The sequence below is a fragment of the Eucalyptus grandis genome, chromosome 10 (assembly GCF_016545825.1).
Source record: "Eucalyptus grandis isolate ANBG69807.140 chromosome 10, ASM1654582v1, whole genome shotgun sequence".
Classification (NCBI taxonomy): Eukaryota; Viridiplantae; Streptophyta; class Magnoliopsida; order Myrtales; family Myrtaceae; genus Eucalyptus; species Eucalyptus grandis.
The window spans coordinates 16,268,333-16,287,231 of record NC_052621.1 but is presented as its reverse complement, the minus strand read 5'-3'; the positions used below and the strand labels follow the sequence as shown (position 1 = coordinate 16,287,231).

General features: G+C 39.7%; 2 protein-coding genes and 1 non-coding gene across 3 annotated transcripts; 2 read left to right on the top strand and 1 right to left on the bottom strand.

Moving 5' to 3' along the window:
• The first annotated feature begins 4,011 nt into the window (after positions 1 to 4,011).
• On the top strand, positions 4,012 to 10,614 carry LOC104422024 (serine carboxypeptidase-like 25). Its single transcript, XM_010034239.3, has 8 exons — positions 4,012 to 4,470; positions 6,824 to 7,027; positions 7,590 to 7,768; positions 7,969 to 8,268; positions 9,563 to 9,693; positions 9,817 to 9,912; positions 10,026 to 10,131; positions 10,252 to 10,614. Exons 1-8 carry the CDS (start codon positions 4,059 to 4,061, stop codon positions 10,393 to 10,395), a joined length of 1,572 nt encoding a protein of 523 aa, XP_010032541.2. The 5' UTR covers positions 4,012 to 4,058; the 3' UTR covers positions 10,396 to 10,614.
• A 258-nt stretch (positions 10,615 to 10,872) lies between these two features.
• Positions 10,873 to 18,004, bottom strand: LOC104422023 (protein RIK). The gene is made up of 13 exons (XM_039302842.1): positions 17,950 to 18,004; positions 17,823 to 17,892; positions 17,462 to 17,720; positions 17,017 to 17,118; positions 16,888 to 16,922; positions 16,724 to 16,799; positions 15,871 to 15,987; positions 15,697 to 15,783; positions 14,803 to 14,896; positions 14,597 to 14,714; positions 13,192 to 13,705; positions 11,559 to 11,787; positions 10,873 to 11,353 (listed from the first exon to the last, which is right to left on the bottom strand). Exons 1-13 carry the CDS (start codon positions 18,002 to 18,004, stop codon positions 11,232 to 11,234), a joined length of 1,878 nt encoding a protein of 625 aa, XP_039158776.1. The 3' UTR covers positions 10,873 to 11,231.
• Positions 18,005 to 18,166: 162 nt separating this feature from the next.
• Positions 18,167 to 18,240, top strand: TRNAN-GUU. Its single transcript has one exon. It is a non-coding gene; the product is annotated as a tRNA-Asn (tRNA).
• Positions 18,241 to 18,899: the final 659 nt, after the last annotated feature.

Here is an 18,899-nt window from a genome sequence, read left to right as displayed (position 1 = left end):
AATCATAACTCTCTAAACTCATTTGTAAATTGAGAACTCCATGCTTACCAATTTTCCATCGTCAAGACCTTATCAATAACCAACACATCCAAGATCTAAACTAAACTTTACCTTTGTCTACTTCCTATTAACTAATGATGCCCGCTAAACATATGAACGTTACAACCACAGTTTATGACCAACACACTAAACATAAGAATGACAATTAAGGTTTTGAACTTAATCTGTGTGAGCGTGATTGAGACAGAAGTGAAGTAAATTAGGATTTTGAAATATAATAAAACGTGCACACACACACACACACACACACACACACACACACACACACACACACACACACACACACACACATATATATATATATATATATATATATATATATATCGGTCTGGTTCAAATGGATGGGTTCACATTAATTAGATCAATATATACTGGTTACAATTTATGGGAATCGGGAGATAGTCTAGTTCCTGCAATAACCGCCCAAACCAGCAATTCGAGTCCAGGTTGATTCTTTGCTCATCCCTAATCAAATGTGCAAATTTGACTACATGAAAGTTTTTAGTCATATTGTACCACGCGAAAATTCATTATTTTTTGGTTTCATCAACACCTAAGATGAATGTAGTCACAAATTCTTCTTTTAACGTCCACGAAAAAAGGAAGGGCTTATCTCTCTAACTATCTAAAGATGTTGAAAACAGAAATTTCTCGTCCCAAAAGTTAACTTTCCCATTTTAGAAATCAGGGATTAAATTCGTCATTTTAAAATTAGTTAGTGACATTTTACATTTCATACCTGTGTTGGATTGTGTTCCGATGACGTCGCAAAAATTCGCAAAGACCTCGACACATGACCTAACTCAATTCTTGCCTCCCGTGTCTCCCTCGAACTTTAAATAAGTAGGTTTAAAAGCTAATAGACCGAGACGGGGGCCTAGGCGAGGACAGTCCACGGCATAGGCTCGGCCCATGGCCGATCATGGAAAGTTCATTTGAGCCTTTCATTTTGTTATCCTTTAGCTAAGTATGGCATGAAATCAATGCCTTTTCGAATGATCATATTCCGAATTAATTGCTTATTGCGTTTGGCACCTAAAGACTGTGTCGTCTTTGGAAACATATTACCATCCCGGGCAAATGTAACAAAGCAAACGCAACAAACGATTATAGCAAAAGAATCTTATTATCTTTAACAAAGGTGTCCGAAAAAGTTCGTCGCTTTAGTGGTTGAGCAATGGGTAAAGGGATTCGATTGCACCGGATCAAAAATATATAGGACTCCATTGCCCATTCGGCAAATCATTTAATGATGTTAGTGCAATTTTCTCTTTCACATTAAAACATATATTTTATTTTAACTTTAATTTAGATTGCCTAGCTAATTTTCTATAATAGTTTATATGCCATAATGATCTAAAATTACTTGTAATTAACCTACACGTAATATATTTCTTTAGAAAAGCATGCATGCGGCATGATAGAAGTGTGAGGCAACGTTAGCACCAGTTTGCCCGCTGCCTTGCGAAATGGCCCCCAGGGTTTGTGTAGGGGAAAATTAGCCCTGACAAGGACGAGTCTTTACAGGGCATGATGGTTGTTTACTAAGAAAGTAAAATGGTACCAAGAAAGTAAAAGAAAATCGATGTATTTTAGCGTCATTTCATATGATAAAACAGTGATTTTAGTGCCATTTCGTTTTACAACAAATCAAGATGGTTATGTGCTAAGAAAGTGAAAGAAAATAAATGAATTTAAAAGTTAACCAATAAAAGAATACTGAAAGAATTTCATGGGATGCTAATCTTTACCATCATAAAGCATACCCTTGAACTAAAAGACTCCAGATTTCGTGCAAAAAATTGACCTAGGTGGTTAGATATCTTTCCCTAATGCGTAGGATATAGGCTACTGGCTGACCTAAGTAGATCAATGACAACTTTGGAAATACATTTAAGAATGTACCATTTTAGTAGATTATGAGGATCCAGAGTACATAAGATTTTAAGAACCTGAGATGCTATAGATTGACCTTAGGTTTGTGAAGCATTAGGTGCTATAGATTACACCTAGCTTCGCCAAATTATTGGTGCTACAAATAATCACGAGAAACCTTGATGCGATCATATCTTGTAGATTGATTTTAGTTTATTAGTGAAAACATTGCATAGCATATCTCCTTTGCTATACGTTGGAGTATGTGAGATTTGAGCGTTGTTGGAGATTATGAGATTTAAAAAGCACTTTAGATGCATATTTTCAATACCATAATTACTTACATTCAACTGAATTATGAATTTAATGATTTATACTATATCGAGTAAACTCATGTCCCTCTATGAAATCAATTTAAGCAATTTAATTTGACTATCTTAATCTAACTAACGTGTTCCTAATGGCACATGCCTTTTGTGGCTCCATTATTTACGGAACAGATTTTTCTGTGTGTTGAATATGACCAACGATTTATAAATCTAATTGTTTTCTTCGATCTAAGCATATTCTTTTTTTATTATTTAATTTGACCCCGCCCCATGCTGAAGAAGCCAAATCATGGGTGTGACATCATTTTCAAAATGGAACAGTGTATGACCTGACCCGACGTGACCATTTGCATCACCTACAAATGTCCCAACCCAGCACCATGAAAATTCCAGAAGGCAATTATGATCTTGTTTAAGCCAATCAGAAAATAAAGGTGGTCAAAGCCTGTCAAATTGGAGCGTTTTATCTTATCTTTCCTCCCTCTTTAATCAGGTCTACTGGAGAAAAGGATGGAAGATTAAAAGCATTATTCCATTTCTCTGATTTTGAATGAACACAAAATATCCGGTATCTTGCAAATGCATTAAACATTGACCGATGTAATTACATATATTTGTCTTTACAACTATTTAGAAAATAAACAACGTCTTAAAATTGAATGAGCAAGTCAACAAGTGACTTTTTGTTAGAAAGAATTTGAACAAACAAGACTCCGTCAGTATAGTTTACTAAAAGAAAGATCATTTATGTACTAAACATATGTCTTTCCCTAATGTTATATTACAAGTATTGCCACTATTAGTGAATATAATGATAATAATTCCGTATCAAGCCACACTATCTGTTTAGATATCTCAACTATGTTGTCCAGTCATTTTATAAGAAACTTTTGGTAAAAATTTGGATACCCTTAACTTCCTGAAATTCTTAAAATTATAAAGAATTTGCTATATCGCTAATCAATACCTCAAAATCTAATATATTACACATCAAATGTGAAAATGTTGATAGATGCAAAATACTTTGGCACTTTTTCAAGTACTTGCTATCCAAAAAGGAACCTAGTAATTTTTCTTTATGTTTTCCTGCTAAGGTAATTTTCCTTTGGACCTAGACTTGACACACTATTAAGTAGACCACTAGACACGCCATAACTTTTAATCTAAGGAAATCGTTTGATCTAAGGAAATTGTGGTGCCTTCAACATCTATACGAACAGCTCGTTCCAAGTGCTATATTACCCGTAAAAAAAAAAAAATTCATCTTGACTTTTGCAAACTTACTAAATTTACCATTCCATATAAATAGAACATGCTTATGTTATACTTATGAAGTTTAGTGTTGTGATGTTGTGAATCAAGTAGGATGCACATACATAGAGTGTGATTGTACGAGCATCATCGTGCAACCCAAGCATAAATTATTTTTTAGTACTTTCGATTTATTTGGTGATATGAAGTTAAAGCATCATATATTTACAAGTGTTGCGCAAATGTGTTGGCAATAGTGGTTTCGGGACCCGCCAAGCCAAGACCCGGTTAGACCCAGTTACTCAAAAGTGCAAAAATGGGTGCCGTCTAAGCAAATTCGTTCTCGAGTCCGGCTAGCCAAATTCAATTCATTTTGTCGACTGTTAGATACAAATTAATTTTTGGACCCTACTCTACTCAGATCACTCAGTACAAGTTGGATTGCTACGAGATCGATAAAACTTAGGTGTGGACCTATATAAAAAGTTCGAAGCAGATGACCCTTTTATCTGTCCCCATCCTCCGTTCTTCCCCCGGTGGGTGATGCCATTTATTCTCCCTCTCTCTCACGCGCACATCGAACAGCATCGAGAACACAAACATGCACAGCTGGTAGCAGTAACGAAGCCAAGTTCATTCGAGCCTCTGCCTCTGCTCAGTCGAGAAGGGCCATTTGCTATGGACTGCAGAAGAAAAACGATGGCTTTCATGGCCGCTGTCGTGATACTCATCTCGAGGCTGAACGCTACGTCCGGTCACGACAGTCGAGAAGCAGCGGCGGCAGCAGAAGAAGCCGACCGCATAGTGTCTCTTCCCGGGCAACCGAAAGTCCCGTTCCGGCAATTCTCGGGGTACGTCACCGTCCACGAAGCCGCCGGTCGAGCCCTCTTCTACTGGCTTACCGAAGCCTACTCCGATCCCTCTTCCAAGCCTCTCGTCGTCTGGCTCAACGGAGGTCTTCCTCTCTCTCTCTCTCTCTCTCTCTCTCTCTTCACTGTTGGATTGCATGGCACACCCTTGTTTTCTCTTCCTTTCCTTTTCTCCAACTGTTATCAGCTGGAACTAGAACTGGGGGTGAGTTCTTTCAACTCGTGACATCCCATTTTTCTTCCTCAAGTTTCTCCACGAAACCCACCCTAACAGAGAAGAAAAGAAGTAGAGTCCTACATATTTTGGAAAATCATTGATTAAGCGGGGGGGCATCTTTCTCTTTCCTCTTCCCCTTCATCATTTCAGTTGTTCTAATTTTGAACGCTAAAGACTCTGGAACTGCAAGAGTGACATACGACTATACGAGTCAAAAAGAAAAGAGAGAGAACACCCTCATGTGCTGTGTCCCCCAAAACCGATGATGTTTTTACGCCTTTTTTTCTTTGGGGGTGGGCATGGCATGTACCGAAGCAAAAGGAGCCATACATGATCCAACCACCTATCATGTAAATGGAAAGCCCATTACGTGGGGAGAGAGGGAGAGAATCAAACCTCTCTCTTTCTCTCTCTCCCGTATTTCTCACTGGTCTCACGCAAGGCAGAAGCTGCAGTGAGAGTTCACAGAAGAAATTCAATGCTTGGAAGCAACCATAAACAGCCTCAGCTTTAATTACTTCCATTCACCATTAATTGCTCTCTCTCTCTCTCGCTCTCTCGTCATGAGCAGGGCTTTGTCAGCGAGGTTTGATGCCCCATCAATACCTCTACGGCCGCACAATTTTCAAATCTGCATGCGCTAGGAAACCCTTGAAACTCACTCCACTGTTTGATGGATTGGAATTCACCTAGTTCCTTACGTTCCCTATGCTATCTCTTTATCTTCTTAGTACTGCCCATGGCACTTTTTAAGCATTAATATAAAAAGAAAAAGATTTGAATTTTTAAGGTATCAATTACACGCATAATCAGAAGAAACTGATTTTCTGAAGATTGAATTATGATAGATCTCTTAAGACACTCGTTAGAGAGTCTCTCTCTCTCTCTCTCTCTCTCTCTGTGGATGTGTTTTGTGGACTTTCTTGACTTAGCTAACGGACGTTCGTTCGTGATGTTGACTAGACGAATCACATTATACAACGGCATTAATCATCACGTGGCCCGCCCATAAGGATACTGTGTTCCTAACTTTTAAGAAGATAGAATGATAAACCAAGGCAACGAGTCGATAATGCTAAGGAGATAAAAGAAGACTGTTCTTGAGAAGAGATGGGGGGCTTCACCTTGCTATTGATGCTCTTGCTTGTGCATGTCCATTGTAGTTTAGCAAGTACAGCACTTCTAGGTTTACCGTACTCTGGATTTTACCGTACAACGTTACGACATGTCGCCATAGTTAAATACAAAAAACATCTTGACACATCGTAAGATTGATTTAACAGTTGATGGCTATTTGCTTGACTTGGACCGACTGGATGCCCACATTTATTGATCCTTTTCACGGATAGAGATGAGATTTTATGAACCGAAGCTTATATTTATGTGCGTTGTCATGCATAGATGCATTTTGGACCTCTGGTATTCTCCTGCAATTTGGAATTTATCTTGACTCATCCAGCAATTCCGTTGTGTTATGTGATATAAATCCTAATTGATTTAGAAAACAATAGCTTGATTTGTGCAAGAACTGGGTCTACTCTACCCAACTCGTTCCCCTACCGAAAAATTCAGTTTTGAATTGGACCTACCAAATGTTTTGCTCAGTGAATAGTGACCATGTGCTCTTGGAATAATGCTCGGAGCACCTCTACCAGCACACTACACAAATATCTTCTCACCCAAACAAAAACGAAAATTTATGTCTGAAAAAGATTGTCGCATTCAATGTGCACGATGCTCACAATAGAAGCACCGCCCAAATAGAATTCAAGAGGCTTTTCATTTATATTTTACCCATGGATGATTGCAAAGTTTTGCACCCGCATGTCGAATTTCATGCCCACTTTAGAAACCTACGATTTGCATTTTAAGTTTTACTACTTCCATATCGAATTGCATACTCACAACCTCACTTATTTAAAGAAATTACCATTTCCTCACGAATTCTAACATATAATTCCACACTCCACCATCTCTCTCCTACCACATCTTGGCCTGCTGCCACCCTCGGTCGCTCCTCCTGCTGTCTCCCTCCTCGAACTCAAGGCTGGTGACCACCTCAAGATAGTTTTGCAATTCTCTCTGACTAAATGATCTGGTGATTTATCTATAATACAATTGGTTTGCTAGTAGACGAACGAGATGGTGTATACAAAGATATAAAGATTATGAATTGGATTTTGCTTATGCAAAGTGTTTGATATGGTGGCACAATCACACAGGTCCCGGCTGCTCGTCGGTGGCATACGGCGCCTCCGAGGAAATCGGGCCATTCCGGATAAACAAGACGGCCTCAGGCCTGTACCTCAACAAGTTCTCGTGGAACACCGAGGCCAACCTCCTCTTCTTGGAAACCCCAGCCGGTGTGGGCTTCTCCTACAGCAACCGCTCCTCCGATCTTCTCGACACCGGCGACCGCCGCACCGGTACGGCCACAACCGTTCATTTCCCATTACTGATAGTGTCTTTTGCATAGTGAATGCCTTAATCGGTCAGTTTGACAATTCGAGGAAGCGATGGATGGAGGAGAGATGAGTAGACCTTGTGTAGGACCCGAATTTTCGGAGGGTAGCGTGTTAGCCAGTACTACTGGGACAGTGATGACGTACTGTGGGCCCCGCAAGGTGGTCCGAAATGGAACGTTGACTCTTCATTTATATGATCATTGTGGATTTTGATAGAACTTCTGGTCGGGTCCCGCATTCGACCCGGTTCCATTATCGACCCAACAGCTCTTTTCGTGGGTATGAATGATTGCAATTGAAAAAGGATAGAGAAGTGCTACTCTTTGTCAGAGGGGCTACATCTTTTACTCGAGATGAAATCAAAATGAAAAAAATCAAGGGAGACATTTCGTCTCCTGAAATTATGGGTATTTCTCATTAGGGCGGTAAATTTCTTTTCATATGTTTATATATATATATATTATCTGGGGTAAAATATGTTTTTTGTCTTCTTGGGTCATATGGGGTAAAATGTGTTGGGCAGCTGAGGATTCACTGGAGTTCTTGGTGAGATGGATGGAGAGATTCCCAAGGTACAAAGGGAGGGAGGTGTTCCTGACGGGAGAGAGCTACGCAGGCCATTACGTCCCTCAGCTGGCCCGCCAGATTATGGCCCATAACTTGAAGCCCAAACACTCCACCATCAATCTCAGGGGCATTATGGTACTTTCTCAATCGCATCATCAGCAAAACATTTCTGTTTTTGAGTTCTTTCTTCCATTGGAAAAAAAGGTCGTTTTTCTGCTTTGGAGAAGCCAAGCAGAAGAGGATTGATTAATCAGTTCAGGGACTGCAAAATTTCATTAACTCAATCCTAATTACGAATATGACCAAGAGGAAAATCCTAATTTGTAAAAATGCAGGTAGGAAATGCAGTGACGGACAACTACTACGACAACATGGGGACGGTGACGTACTGGTGGAGCCACGCGATGATATCGGACCAGACGTACAAGCAGCTGATGAGCACGTGCGACTTTCGTCGACAGAAGGAGTCGAACGAATGCGAGTCGGTCTACTCCTACGCCATGGACCAAGAGTTCGGCAACATCGACCAGTACAACATCTACGCTCCCCCCTGCAACTCCTCCGACGGCTCCTCCGCCGCCGCCGCCGCCACGCGACAGTCCATTCGCCTCCCTCACCGCCCCCATCACAACAAGGTACTCCCCTCTTCCCTTCATTTGCGTGTTGTTTCATTTGCCATGCACCATTTGGTTTTATAATTTGTTCAGTGCTTTGAAAGTTGCAAAATAATCTTAATTTTGCTTAACAAGTTCCGGTGAGCCCTCATGGTCCGCGCAGTTGATTGGAGGGTGTGGGAATTTTTAGCTTAAGAACTACTGAATGCATATTTAAACCCCATCAATTACATGTAAATAATTATGGTCTTGACCATTTGCACAAGTTAAAGGCATGAATTTAATTCATTCACACGGCTTACATTTGTTTCACTGGCTTTTAGATAATCGAGCGTCTATGTTCGTACTCTTGATTGTCCAAACAACGTAAACAAGTGTGTGAATAACCAATATCTTCGTATGTGTTCTGTCGTATAACTATAATTCACTAACTATAAATTAAAAGTTAAATTTTTTTAGCAATAGTTATAAATTCAATTATTCCTACATTTAAGTTATATTTATCAATTATTCAAATTCAAACCATATATTATAATAACCGATTATAATTAAAGTTTAATATATAGTGATTTTATCACAATAAATCACCTAATTTGTACATCTACTTTTTCATCCAAAACAGAAATGGAATTATCCATTCTGTTATGGTCATTCTATCTTGCAATGTTCATTCAACTCTCATGTTTAAACCAAAGGAAAAAGGCCCTTTGCACCGAAAATGGGTATGAAGAAATGGGCTTACCCTAAAATGTCTATTCACTTTTCATTTTACAATAAAATTTGAAATATATAATTGCACAGTGCTATAATAAGGCGTAATTCGAATAAATGAAATTGAAAATCCTATGTGAAATTTATCGAATCATTATGTCACAAACAAACAAGGGTATTCTCATTCCATTTCATTCCCATAATTTACCGAACAAAAAGATTAAAATCTTGTTCCGTTCCGTTCCGTTCTATATTTTTTTTCCCAAGCAAATATCTTCATCTGCCTTTTCATATCATTAAGTAAAATGGAATATGATATTCGTAGCATGGTACTTGAGTGTTGTTGCGTGGATGCTTTGTGTACTTGCAATGACATATGAAGTTTGTATTGCTTCTCAATTCACGTGTCTGTTCCGTATCTGTTCCAACATTATTATACATACTCGTAATAATGTAGTGGTACTAGTACAAGTATGTTCCATCACTTCACACTGCAGAAATTGATCAATTTTGTTTTTCCTTTTACTCATTTGTGAATTCCTAATTCATTATTTTTCTGTTGTCCTAAGGTCTAAAATCTCCTTTTTCTATGAAAAAAAAACAGATTTTGAGGCAGATATCTGGGTACGATCCCTGTACAGAGAAATATGCAGAGACGTACTACAACAGGCCTGACGTGCAGAGAGCACTCCACGCCAACACCACCAAGATTCCCTACAAGTGGACTGCTTGCAGGTTCAATTTGAATTGCAATTTTTTTTAGCTCCTTTTGCCAAAACAAGTACAATGAAGTGATGGTCAATTTGTCATAGTCCAAAATGGAGAATTATGACAATGTGTTCCTGTTTCTGATGGCAGTGAACTGTTGAACCGAAATTGGAACGACACCGAGGTGTCCATCCTTCCGATCTACAGGGAGATGATTGCCGGTGGCCTCCGAGTATGGGTGTTCAGGTTGGCCGGTTTATCTCTTCTTCGTTGATGCATATTTGTGCACCATTTCGTCGCAAGAATTCAAGTTTTTGACATTTTCTTATGCCCCATTGAAAAAACGAAAATAATCACAGCGGCGATGTGGATTCGGTGGTACCCGTCACAGCCACGAGATACTCGCTCGCGCAGCTCAAACTGGCAACCAAAATCCCGTGGTACCCTTGGTACGTCAAGAAACAGGTCGGTGTCTCCCCTTGATTATTGACTGATATACCATATATATGAAATGTTTGATGAATGCTGTGCTATTGATGTTTGTCCATGAGACTGATCAATTTAGGTACTGATGTGGTCATGTAGGTGGGAGGGTGGACAGAGGTATATGAAGGGCTGACATTTGCGACGGTGAGAGGAGCTGGCCATGAAGTCCCTCTTTTCAAGCCCAGAGCCGCTCTTCAGCTTTTCAAGTCCTTCTTAAGAGGAAAGCCCCTCCCAAAGCCATGAACTCTCAGAGAGAGAGAGAGAGAGAGAGAGAGAAGTTGATTATTCAATGTGGTGATTACCAAAATGGAAGATTTCTTGTCTGCCATTTCTTTTTCACGTTAGCTTATCAGTCTGACCCTAATCCCCTAATCCTCCTTTTATTCTTTTCCTTTAATCTATTTTGCTAAGTGAATTGAATCCTAACTTAATTATACGACGGTGGCAACGGTGGCATTGAAACCCAGGTCACGACATAGACACATTATAGGTCACCTTCATCACAGGGTAGGTGACCGCCATTTAATACAGTTCAGCTTTCCCTTGTATAGTGCCATAAATTTTCGGTCTATCATATGAATGCATCATGCCAGTCGCTGGATGATGCAAATCCCCCGAGCATTGCCGCATATAAACTTTTCAACATCATCACCCAACCCGACCTTCTGAGTAGACGATGACCTCCCAAACGCATAACTGCGTCACCAATTCAATTCAAAATGAAGATGAACAAAGGACCACGAATCATATTATTAGCAGAAAGAATGACAATTAAAGAAGCCATATCCCCAATTCTGGAAGCCAAGCAAGTCATAGAAACTAATGTACATGTCACAATCCCATGCCGGCTGAAAACTAACAAAACCATTTCTAGCGTCACAAAACTCGGCCACCAAGATGACTGGCATCAAGCACAACTCGGGTCAGAGCTGGCAACATTCCTGTTCCTCCTAAAACGAGTGGCCACTGCCATCAGCTGAAAAAGAAAAAGCTTCTGTCACAACCTGGTTGCCGTTATAGGATACGCATGGAGTAGCAACATGGTCAATCCATCCATTTAACTGTTGAAGATGAACAAATCACACTGCCCAAAATGGTTTTTGAGTTGTCACTGTAGTCAAATTGCTGCTGAGTGATTCTTCGCTGCTTTCATCAAGGTCATCATCTTCATCCCCATATTCCATCAATTTGACCAGAGTCTCTGCAGACAATAAAGCAAAAACCTCATGGGACGGACAGATTAAATTAATACAGAGCTCAACCAAATGGAAAAGAAAGTAGATAACTTGAACACGGGGGAAGCAATGAGGAACTTCATCCTCTTTTTTATCTTTCTGATAGCAAAACCATCAAAATCTGCAACCAAATCAAGGTTTCAGGATGAAACTATTAATTTTGAAGCCTACCAGGTATAATCTCAGATCTCGTTTTGTCCAAACTCCCAGCCTTATCATGTACTTCCGGACTAGATTTAGATGCAGTAAATTTTGGAGGGGGTGGGGGCATGCTTTTTGGGGGAGGCGGTGGCATTGCATTTGATGATGGCAGTATTAACTTCTTTGGAGGTGGCATGGTTGATATATTTCTTGAGCTCATGTCTAACCCTGGCTCTCTCGGCTTTAAATATACTGATTCCTGTAAAAAGGCAAGAAAAAATGGCAATATTAGATTGGACAGAGTAATGAACTTCTCTTGAACTCCTATCCCACTGCTCCCTGAACTTCATCCCTAATTTGTGCGTGTCACTGCTGCATGCATACGCTACTCAAATACAACTAACCATCACAAGGTACCCTCTAAATACATTATTTGTGCTCACTGCTCAGTCTCTAGCCATATTGACACAGGCACTAACCCAAGGAAAAAGAATCCATAAATTACAATAGCAACTTAGGGAAAATTGTGCTAGCCACCTGCTCTTGCATATTCTAATTTGCATTCAGATGACAATTACACTCAGGATCATCTAGTCTGAGTGTCCTTGCTGATTCTACGAACCAGCAGACAGCCAACAGTGCTCTCAGCTTATACTAAGATTTATAGCTTTAATCACATGGCTAGCATTAATCAGCAGTGACAACTAGCTCTCCCTTCAAAGATCAACTTAAAAGGGGACAAATTTGGGAGGTCCTAATCTAGTGCTAGCCAGCAAGATGTCGTAGCTTAAAGATGAGCTAAAAAATAACAGCAATGCAGAAGGATCTCTAAGTGATTTCTTTGATCAACTCGTCTCTGCTATTCTATGTTAAGCAAGAAGAATACTCTCCACCAACATTTCAACAGATTAATTGCTTGCTCAAGGAAAGTTCCTTTCTACAAAGCTGTGCGAAACCAGGCGTCATTGACTTGCAGAAGCTAAAATATCAATAAGGTAGCAAAACATGAAATGCATTTCATGAGAAGGTGCGATAAATAAAGGAGACATCAGTTCCAGGCTGGGAATCAGTTTGCAGCTGTCTGTTGAACTCTCCAAAAGTAAATACCCTGTGACACATAAAATCCACTGTTCCTACAACAGGAGTCCAGTATCTGGCAGTTAGCTTCACAGAAGGTCAGAGAAAATACCTGGAATATCAAATATTAAAAGTCAGAGGAGAAAAATACATAGATCAGTAAGCAAAAACCGTTAGCGCCGCGAGTAAACGCAAAGTGATAAATAACCATCAGAAGAATAACCTGTGCATATAAATGTTAAAAGCAAAGGCATATGGAATGAAGACAAGCATAAGCACATTATCAATGATATGAACCCTCCTTACCCATGGCAGTTTAAGCCTGCCATCCGTCCAACAAAGTCAAACGCTTATGAACATCAAGTAAAAAATTCTCTCATAATATAGACAAAGAACACCCCCATCTATTATATAAGGGTTTAAGCTCAGTTTTTGTATTCGATTAAATTTGCATCATGCTGATTTTACCCCATTTTCCCACATGATTTGGTTTAAAGCTTTCAAGGCACTGATCTCTACATGGAACGACTTTTAAATGCATCTAGAATCTTCACAGCAAAAAGCAGTCTCAAGAATTTGCTCGTACCTGATAATTTGGTGCTGGATCTTTGTTACCAACTGGCAACTCCTGAAACTTCCGCCTCGGTGGAGGCCTTTTCTCTTTCTCAGAATCAGGCTTAGTACTCAGCTCAGACGTCACAGTTGCTGATGCGGGTGCAGAGGCGACAGAAGAAGTGACAGAAGTTGACTGTTTAAGAACCAATGCGACTTGTTGCAAAGGTGTGGCTTGAGGATATATTCCTTCATATCCACTATATCTTGTTCCACCAGTTACCAGAGGCTGGGAATGGTGGACCATGTTTGGTGGAGTCTGAACGCAACCTAGCACTCCCCCGGACATTGACACTGCCCCTTGAGTGAAAGCAGAACTTACCCCAGGGACCATCGGTGACGAAAGGGGTGGAGATGTAGTAAAGCTACTAGTAGATGTCAAACCAGCGGCTGGATTTGTACTTTCTGTTACCTCACGTCCAGAACTGTTTGATCCCACCAACTGCTGAGGAGGTGGAACAGCACCATACACCTTAGAGGACGATACCCTGTGCAAAATTAGAGCCAAAATGATCACCATGACCAATTGAACTGAATATTACAACATAATTTCAGGAATAAGAAATTGGTTCCATAAAGGTCCAGACAATTTTTTTTTTTTTTTTTAAATTTTAAAAAGAGAGGTGGACGGATCGAAGGTTAAAGTAACAAGCAGCATAAAAAAGAATTTTCGCTGTGATTGACAGCTGGTTAACATTTCTAGTTTTTTAGGTTACAAAGGAAGAAGCCCATCTCTAATTCTCACGAAAAGAAGGTGAAATTTAAAGCTACAGGAAATGCACTTTTTAATTGACTAACGTTTGTCAATGAGGATACCTCTAACACATTTGGGAGCAAAATATGGTGAATATTCATTTATATCTGTATAATGAAAAAGAAAAGAACAGAAAAGGAAGAGTGGAAATAACACATGGTAGAACACAAATGGAGTCTAGCAACAAGAAAAGGAGTTCTTCTAAGTAGTTCTTTCATTATTTGGAGAAATAAAGCAAAGAAAAGGTAAAGGTGATACCAATTGGCAGCAAATATTGGTCTATGTCAAGCAAATTCTCAATGCAGATTTTACAATTTGATGAGACAACATATCATCAAATGCAGCATTCAGTACAAGCATGACAACTACTAAGACAAATGCCCAAGAATGGAAAAAAAAAAAAAAATCAGCTTAAAACACGGCCATAAATTGACGGTTATCCAATAAACACAGCATAAATCACCAACTAACAAATCCTTTAACGTTCCAAATCAATTGATCCTTAAGAGGCAAACAAGCTCAAGAAAAGAAACAAATGCTCTCGTTGACTGTCTAATATGTAGAACATCCAAGCTGATGGAATGTCAGGATACTCTAATTCCAGCATAATCACACCCCTTTTCACCTGGAGGCACCGCATTCTAAACTGATTGTATCCAGAAGATTCTCAGCTAGACTCTTTGCACTTTCAAGGCTCTTTCCATTGTTACTGGATAAGAATAAATGCAATGGCTGCTGTCCTTCTGCAAGTAGTCAGGAAGGGCGTCACTGACAAGAAACACAATCATCACAATACGTTGAATCAATGACCCACATGGTAGATGATGCTACCTTCTCCATGCAAGCTCTCAGAAGTCCCAGAACCATGCCCTCTTACTAAGACAGTTGCTCCTGTTTCAGTCATAATGTGATTTATATATTGGTCCTGCACATACAAACGAACCGCCACCAGCACAAAAAACAATCTCTCCCATTTGCATGGAGAAGTCAGAGAAAGCTTCAGACATTAGAATCTTTCATCATCATAATAGTCAGTGTAAACTTTGAATCAAAAGATAAAAAAAAATAATAACCCAGAGCAAAGAGCAACATAAGCAAATTAGCAACAAGACAATGCAGTGGTCCACTCTGAAAAGGCAACAGTATGAGTCAAAATGCTACTACATTGATGTCGACATTTACCACACCTAAACACAAATATACAACTGTCATTATTCTATTGTACCCTTAATTTAGTTAATATCCTTTTAGTTGTAAAGATTGTTCACTTTTTCCCCTTGGACTTTCCGGCCTGCATTTGCCTGCTACTGATAATCAACACTACAACTTCCAAACACTAAATTCAAGCCAAATCTAAAACCAAAGACCCATGGAAGTGAAGAAGCCACAGCCAAATGTCATAGCCTTTTAGAAAGTTCATAATAATGTACACATGTATAAGGTAATTTCAGAGCTCAAACTTAGCTCAATTAAGCGATCCTAACATTCTATTCAGCACAAGTTCATTTTGTACAGAGTCATTTTGCGAAAGTTGAGATTAAGCATGAAAGATGAAGTTTCTTCAGGTTCAATTAAAATAAATATCTAGCAATGACTTCTTGAATGAAGAATATTTCAAGTGTTTTGGTACAATTGTAAGTCAAACACTCCTTCCAAAGCCAACTCAATGTGGTGACAGAGAAGAAAAGCTAGACAGGAACAGAAAAAAGGTTAATTTGGACTTACATTTGGTCCACGAATGCGGGAAGCAATGTTCCATGATGGGTCTGCATCAAACCCCAAATACACGCATGTGCTTAAAGCTTGAGAAACCTAAATCAGATAGAGAGTTCAAATATCTATGGATCATGTAAATAATGCAGCAGGAGACAACAAGGAGATGATGCAATAGATAACCACCTTTACTCCCTTGTCAGTATAGAAGATAGGCTGCGGATTCTGACCCTGTTTCAGCATCTCTTCGATCATGGCGGCTGCACGGTCAACAGCTATAATTCGTTCAACAGTCTCTTTCAACTGTAAGGAGTCAATTTTGGTTAACACAAAGCAGAATTTAACACGCAAAAACAGTAGCCTTGCAGAAAAGTAAAGAATAGGACACAGACAAACACAAAACCTAGAAGCTAATTATTTTGACAAGCTACAATTTTACCAAGGACTGCCACAATAAAGTTCAACAATTCCTCCTGGCACTTCTCAATAGACAATTGTTCCTTCATTATAGTTGTGTAATGATTCAACAACGACCAAATTTCTCCCATGGAACTTTTTCGCATCTTCCTGAGAGGAATATGAAACTCTCCCTGATCTACTACACTAACACAGGTATTCAGGTGTGCAAATTTTTCTCAACCAGTAAAAAGAAGATGTCCATCACGTAAGTCAAGGGGTAGTACTTGCATGTCATTGTAGTAGTACTACCCCTCAAAAAGCCTACCATGCACCTAAAAGAACCAGAAAAATTGAACACTGATGTCCTCGTTGAGAAACAAACGGTTTGAACATCCAAAGTCAATCTTTCATGAAGATATAATTCCAGGTATAGAATACAATCGTTGTTGTGGTAAATAATAGTTTAAATTCAACCTGATTGAATAATAACGAGGTCACTTTTTAGTTCTCAACCTCATCTTTGAACATGCAAGGAATACTCAAGAACTTGGAATGTCCAACAACTAAATGTCCTACAAACTAAATCATATTCTATAGAAACATGTCGCTACGCAAGAAAATAAAAAAGAATGCATCTTACATGTGCACCAGCAGAAATGTGGAGATATAATGGCTTTCCACCATCAGGTAAGGCATTTGGTGGCCGGTATCTTCCCCTGCAGAGAGTAATCACCATGTAAATAGTAAGAAAGAAGTAGGAGTTATCACTAATGTCCTTTTTAATTCTATTGGTGAACTGCATACCTAGTCGTTACCACAGCTCCAGTGCATTTCTGAATCTGCAAGACAGGTAGACATCTTGAATTACTCAAAAAGTTACACGAAAAGAGTGGCAAAATTATAAGGCGTGGAAAAGAAATTAAATCTTATTACCTCTTCTTGTGTTTGACGCTTTGTGAGCTTGTACCGAACAGCAGATTCAGCATCATTTATGACAATTTCCCGAGCAATTACCAAGTCTTCTTGGACCTTTTGCTGGACAGAAAACATGTCATCACCAAACAAGAAATTACCATAGCCAGAAACCAAAAGTGTGGGGGAAAAGAACAGAAGGAAGGAGTGGAGAGATAGTTCAGCCGGACAGAAGTTTCAGGATCATAGTTGCACAGCAGTAATTATAATCTATGAGCTCATAAATTGTCCATGCATTCTTAGCCATGCAGGAGAAAGAGAATATGAGGTTCTGATGAAAATAAACTCAGAAGGATTGAAGGTATTTCCCATTTTTACTTAATTCTAATTAATCACATGAGCAAACGAAAAGCAGAAAGAGTCATTCCAGCATCACAGGTCCAGGACTAAGTTATTCGATGAACACTTCAAAAAGCAGCTCACTTGGTTTCAATTTGGGAACGACTGCAGCACTCTGCTGCATCATCGCAGGTGACTGAAGCGGATGGGACGTCGCCACGCCATTAGCCGGAAGCGAATTCATCAGGAGCCCAGCAGCGACCGGCGCCACCATCGGAGCAGCAGTCCCAGCAAGAAATCCCACGTTGGCCAATGGAAGAACACCAGGCAATGCCAACCCAATCGACGCCAGAGACTCCGCCGGCTGATCCCATTTTCTCTTCCTTCTGCAACGCCCCAGTAAGGCGCGGCGGAAACATTATGAGCATTGCGGCGAGCAACATGTACCATTCGAAATTACTCGCGCACCAAGAACAGAATGCCCAAACCCCAAACATCTAATTTTGATCATCACGCGATTCTCGATCATGACGCAAATTCCAATCGAGAATGAACAGACTGCAACGAAGCCCGCAGTACACGGAGCGACAAATTCCAATCGATTAAGGGAAGTACCTTCGCCTCGTTGCGATTCGTCGGGAGAAACCCTAGCGCCGCCGTCCTCCGTCATCCCCGACTTCGATGGGCAGATCCCGACTGTGCTGACCTCAGTTTTCGTGAATCGCTGCGGTCCCCGGTGCGCGACGTGGCGGTTGGGTTTTTGCCTCTTTGGGTTTTATGGAAAGCCTCTAAATTAATAGATAAAAATTTAATGCCGCTACTTCAGCAACAAGCTGGAATAGCTCAGTTGGTTAGAGCGTGTGGCTGTTAACCACAAGGTCGGAGGTTCAAGCCCTCCTTCTAGCGATTTTCATTTGTTTTATTTTTGCTCCAGGTCTGCCCTGCTTTACTTACTGATAGGTTAGGCGGGTTTATGAAAGTACTAGGGAAAGCTAGTTACGGAAATTTTACCAATTTACTGCAAATAGGAGAAAATAAATGTACTGCTAATTTAGGAAAATTGTTGTTTACTATTGAAAGTTATGAACAATAAGACCCTTAAAATTTATGACAACATAATGACAATTACCGCCTTTTAAAAGAATCTACAAATGGGTATTTACAGGTAGTTTATTGTTGTTGTGATGATAATTACGGACAATAAACAAAGTTATAATTAAAAGGTAATTTTAAGGGAGGTTACATACAATAGGACCTCAAATTTACCAGAACATAAGGAATATTACTATGAACTTTAGGGGCATAACTATCGTTGGAGGAATGGAAAATTAAAACTAGGAAGAAGTGTTAGAACTTAAAAGTATTTTACTATAAATAAAAGAAATGAAGCTTACCATTAGTTGAGGTAGTTCATGAACTCCATAAGAAAGTTAATCGGAAGGTTACGAATTATAGGATCCTCTAAGCTAAAGAGCACTGGAAGAACATTTTTTTAATTTTAATTTAAGTTTTAAAGTGGTGTCGGGTGAGCTTTCACACAATCAACCCCCAAGTGATCTTGAGGT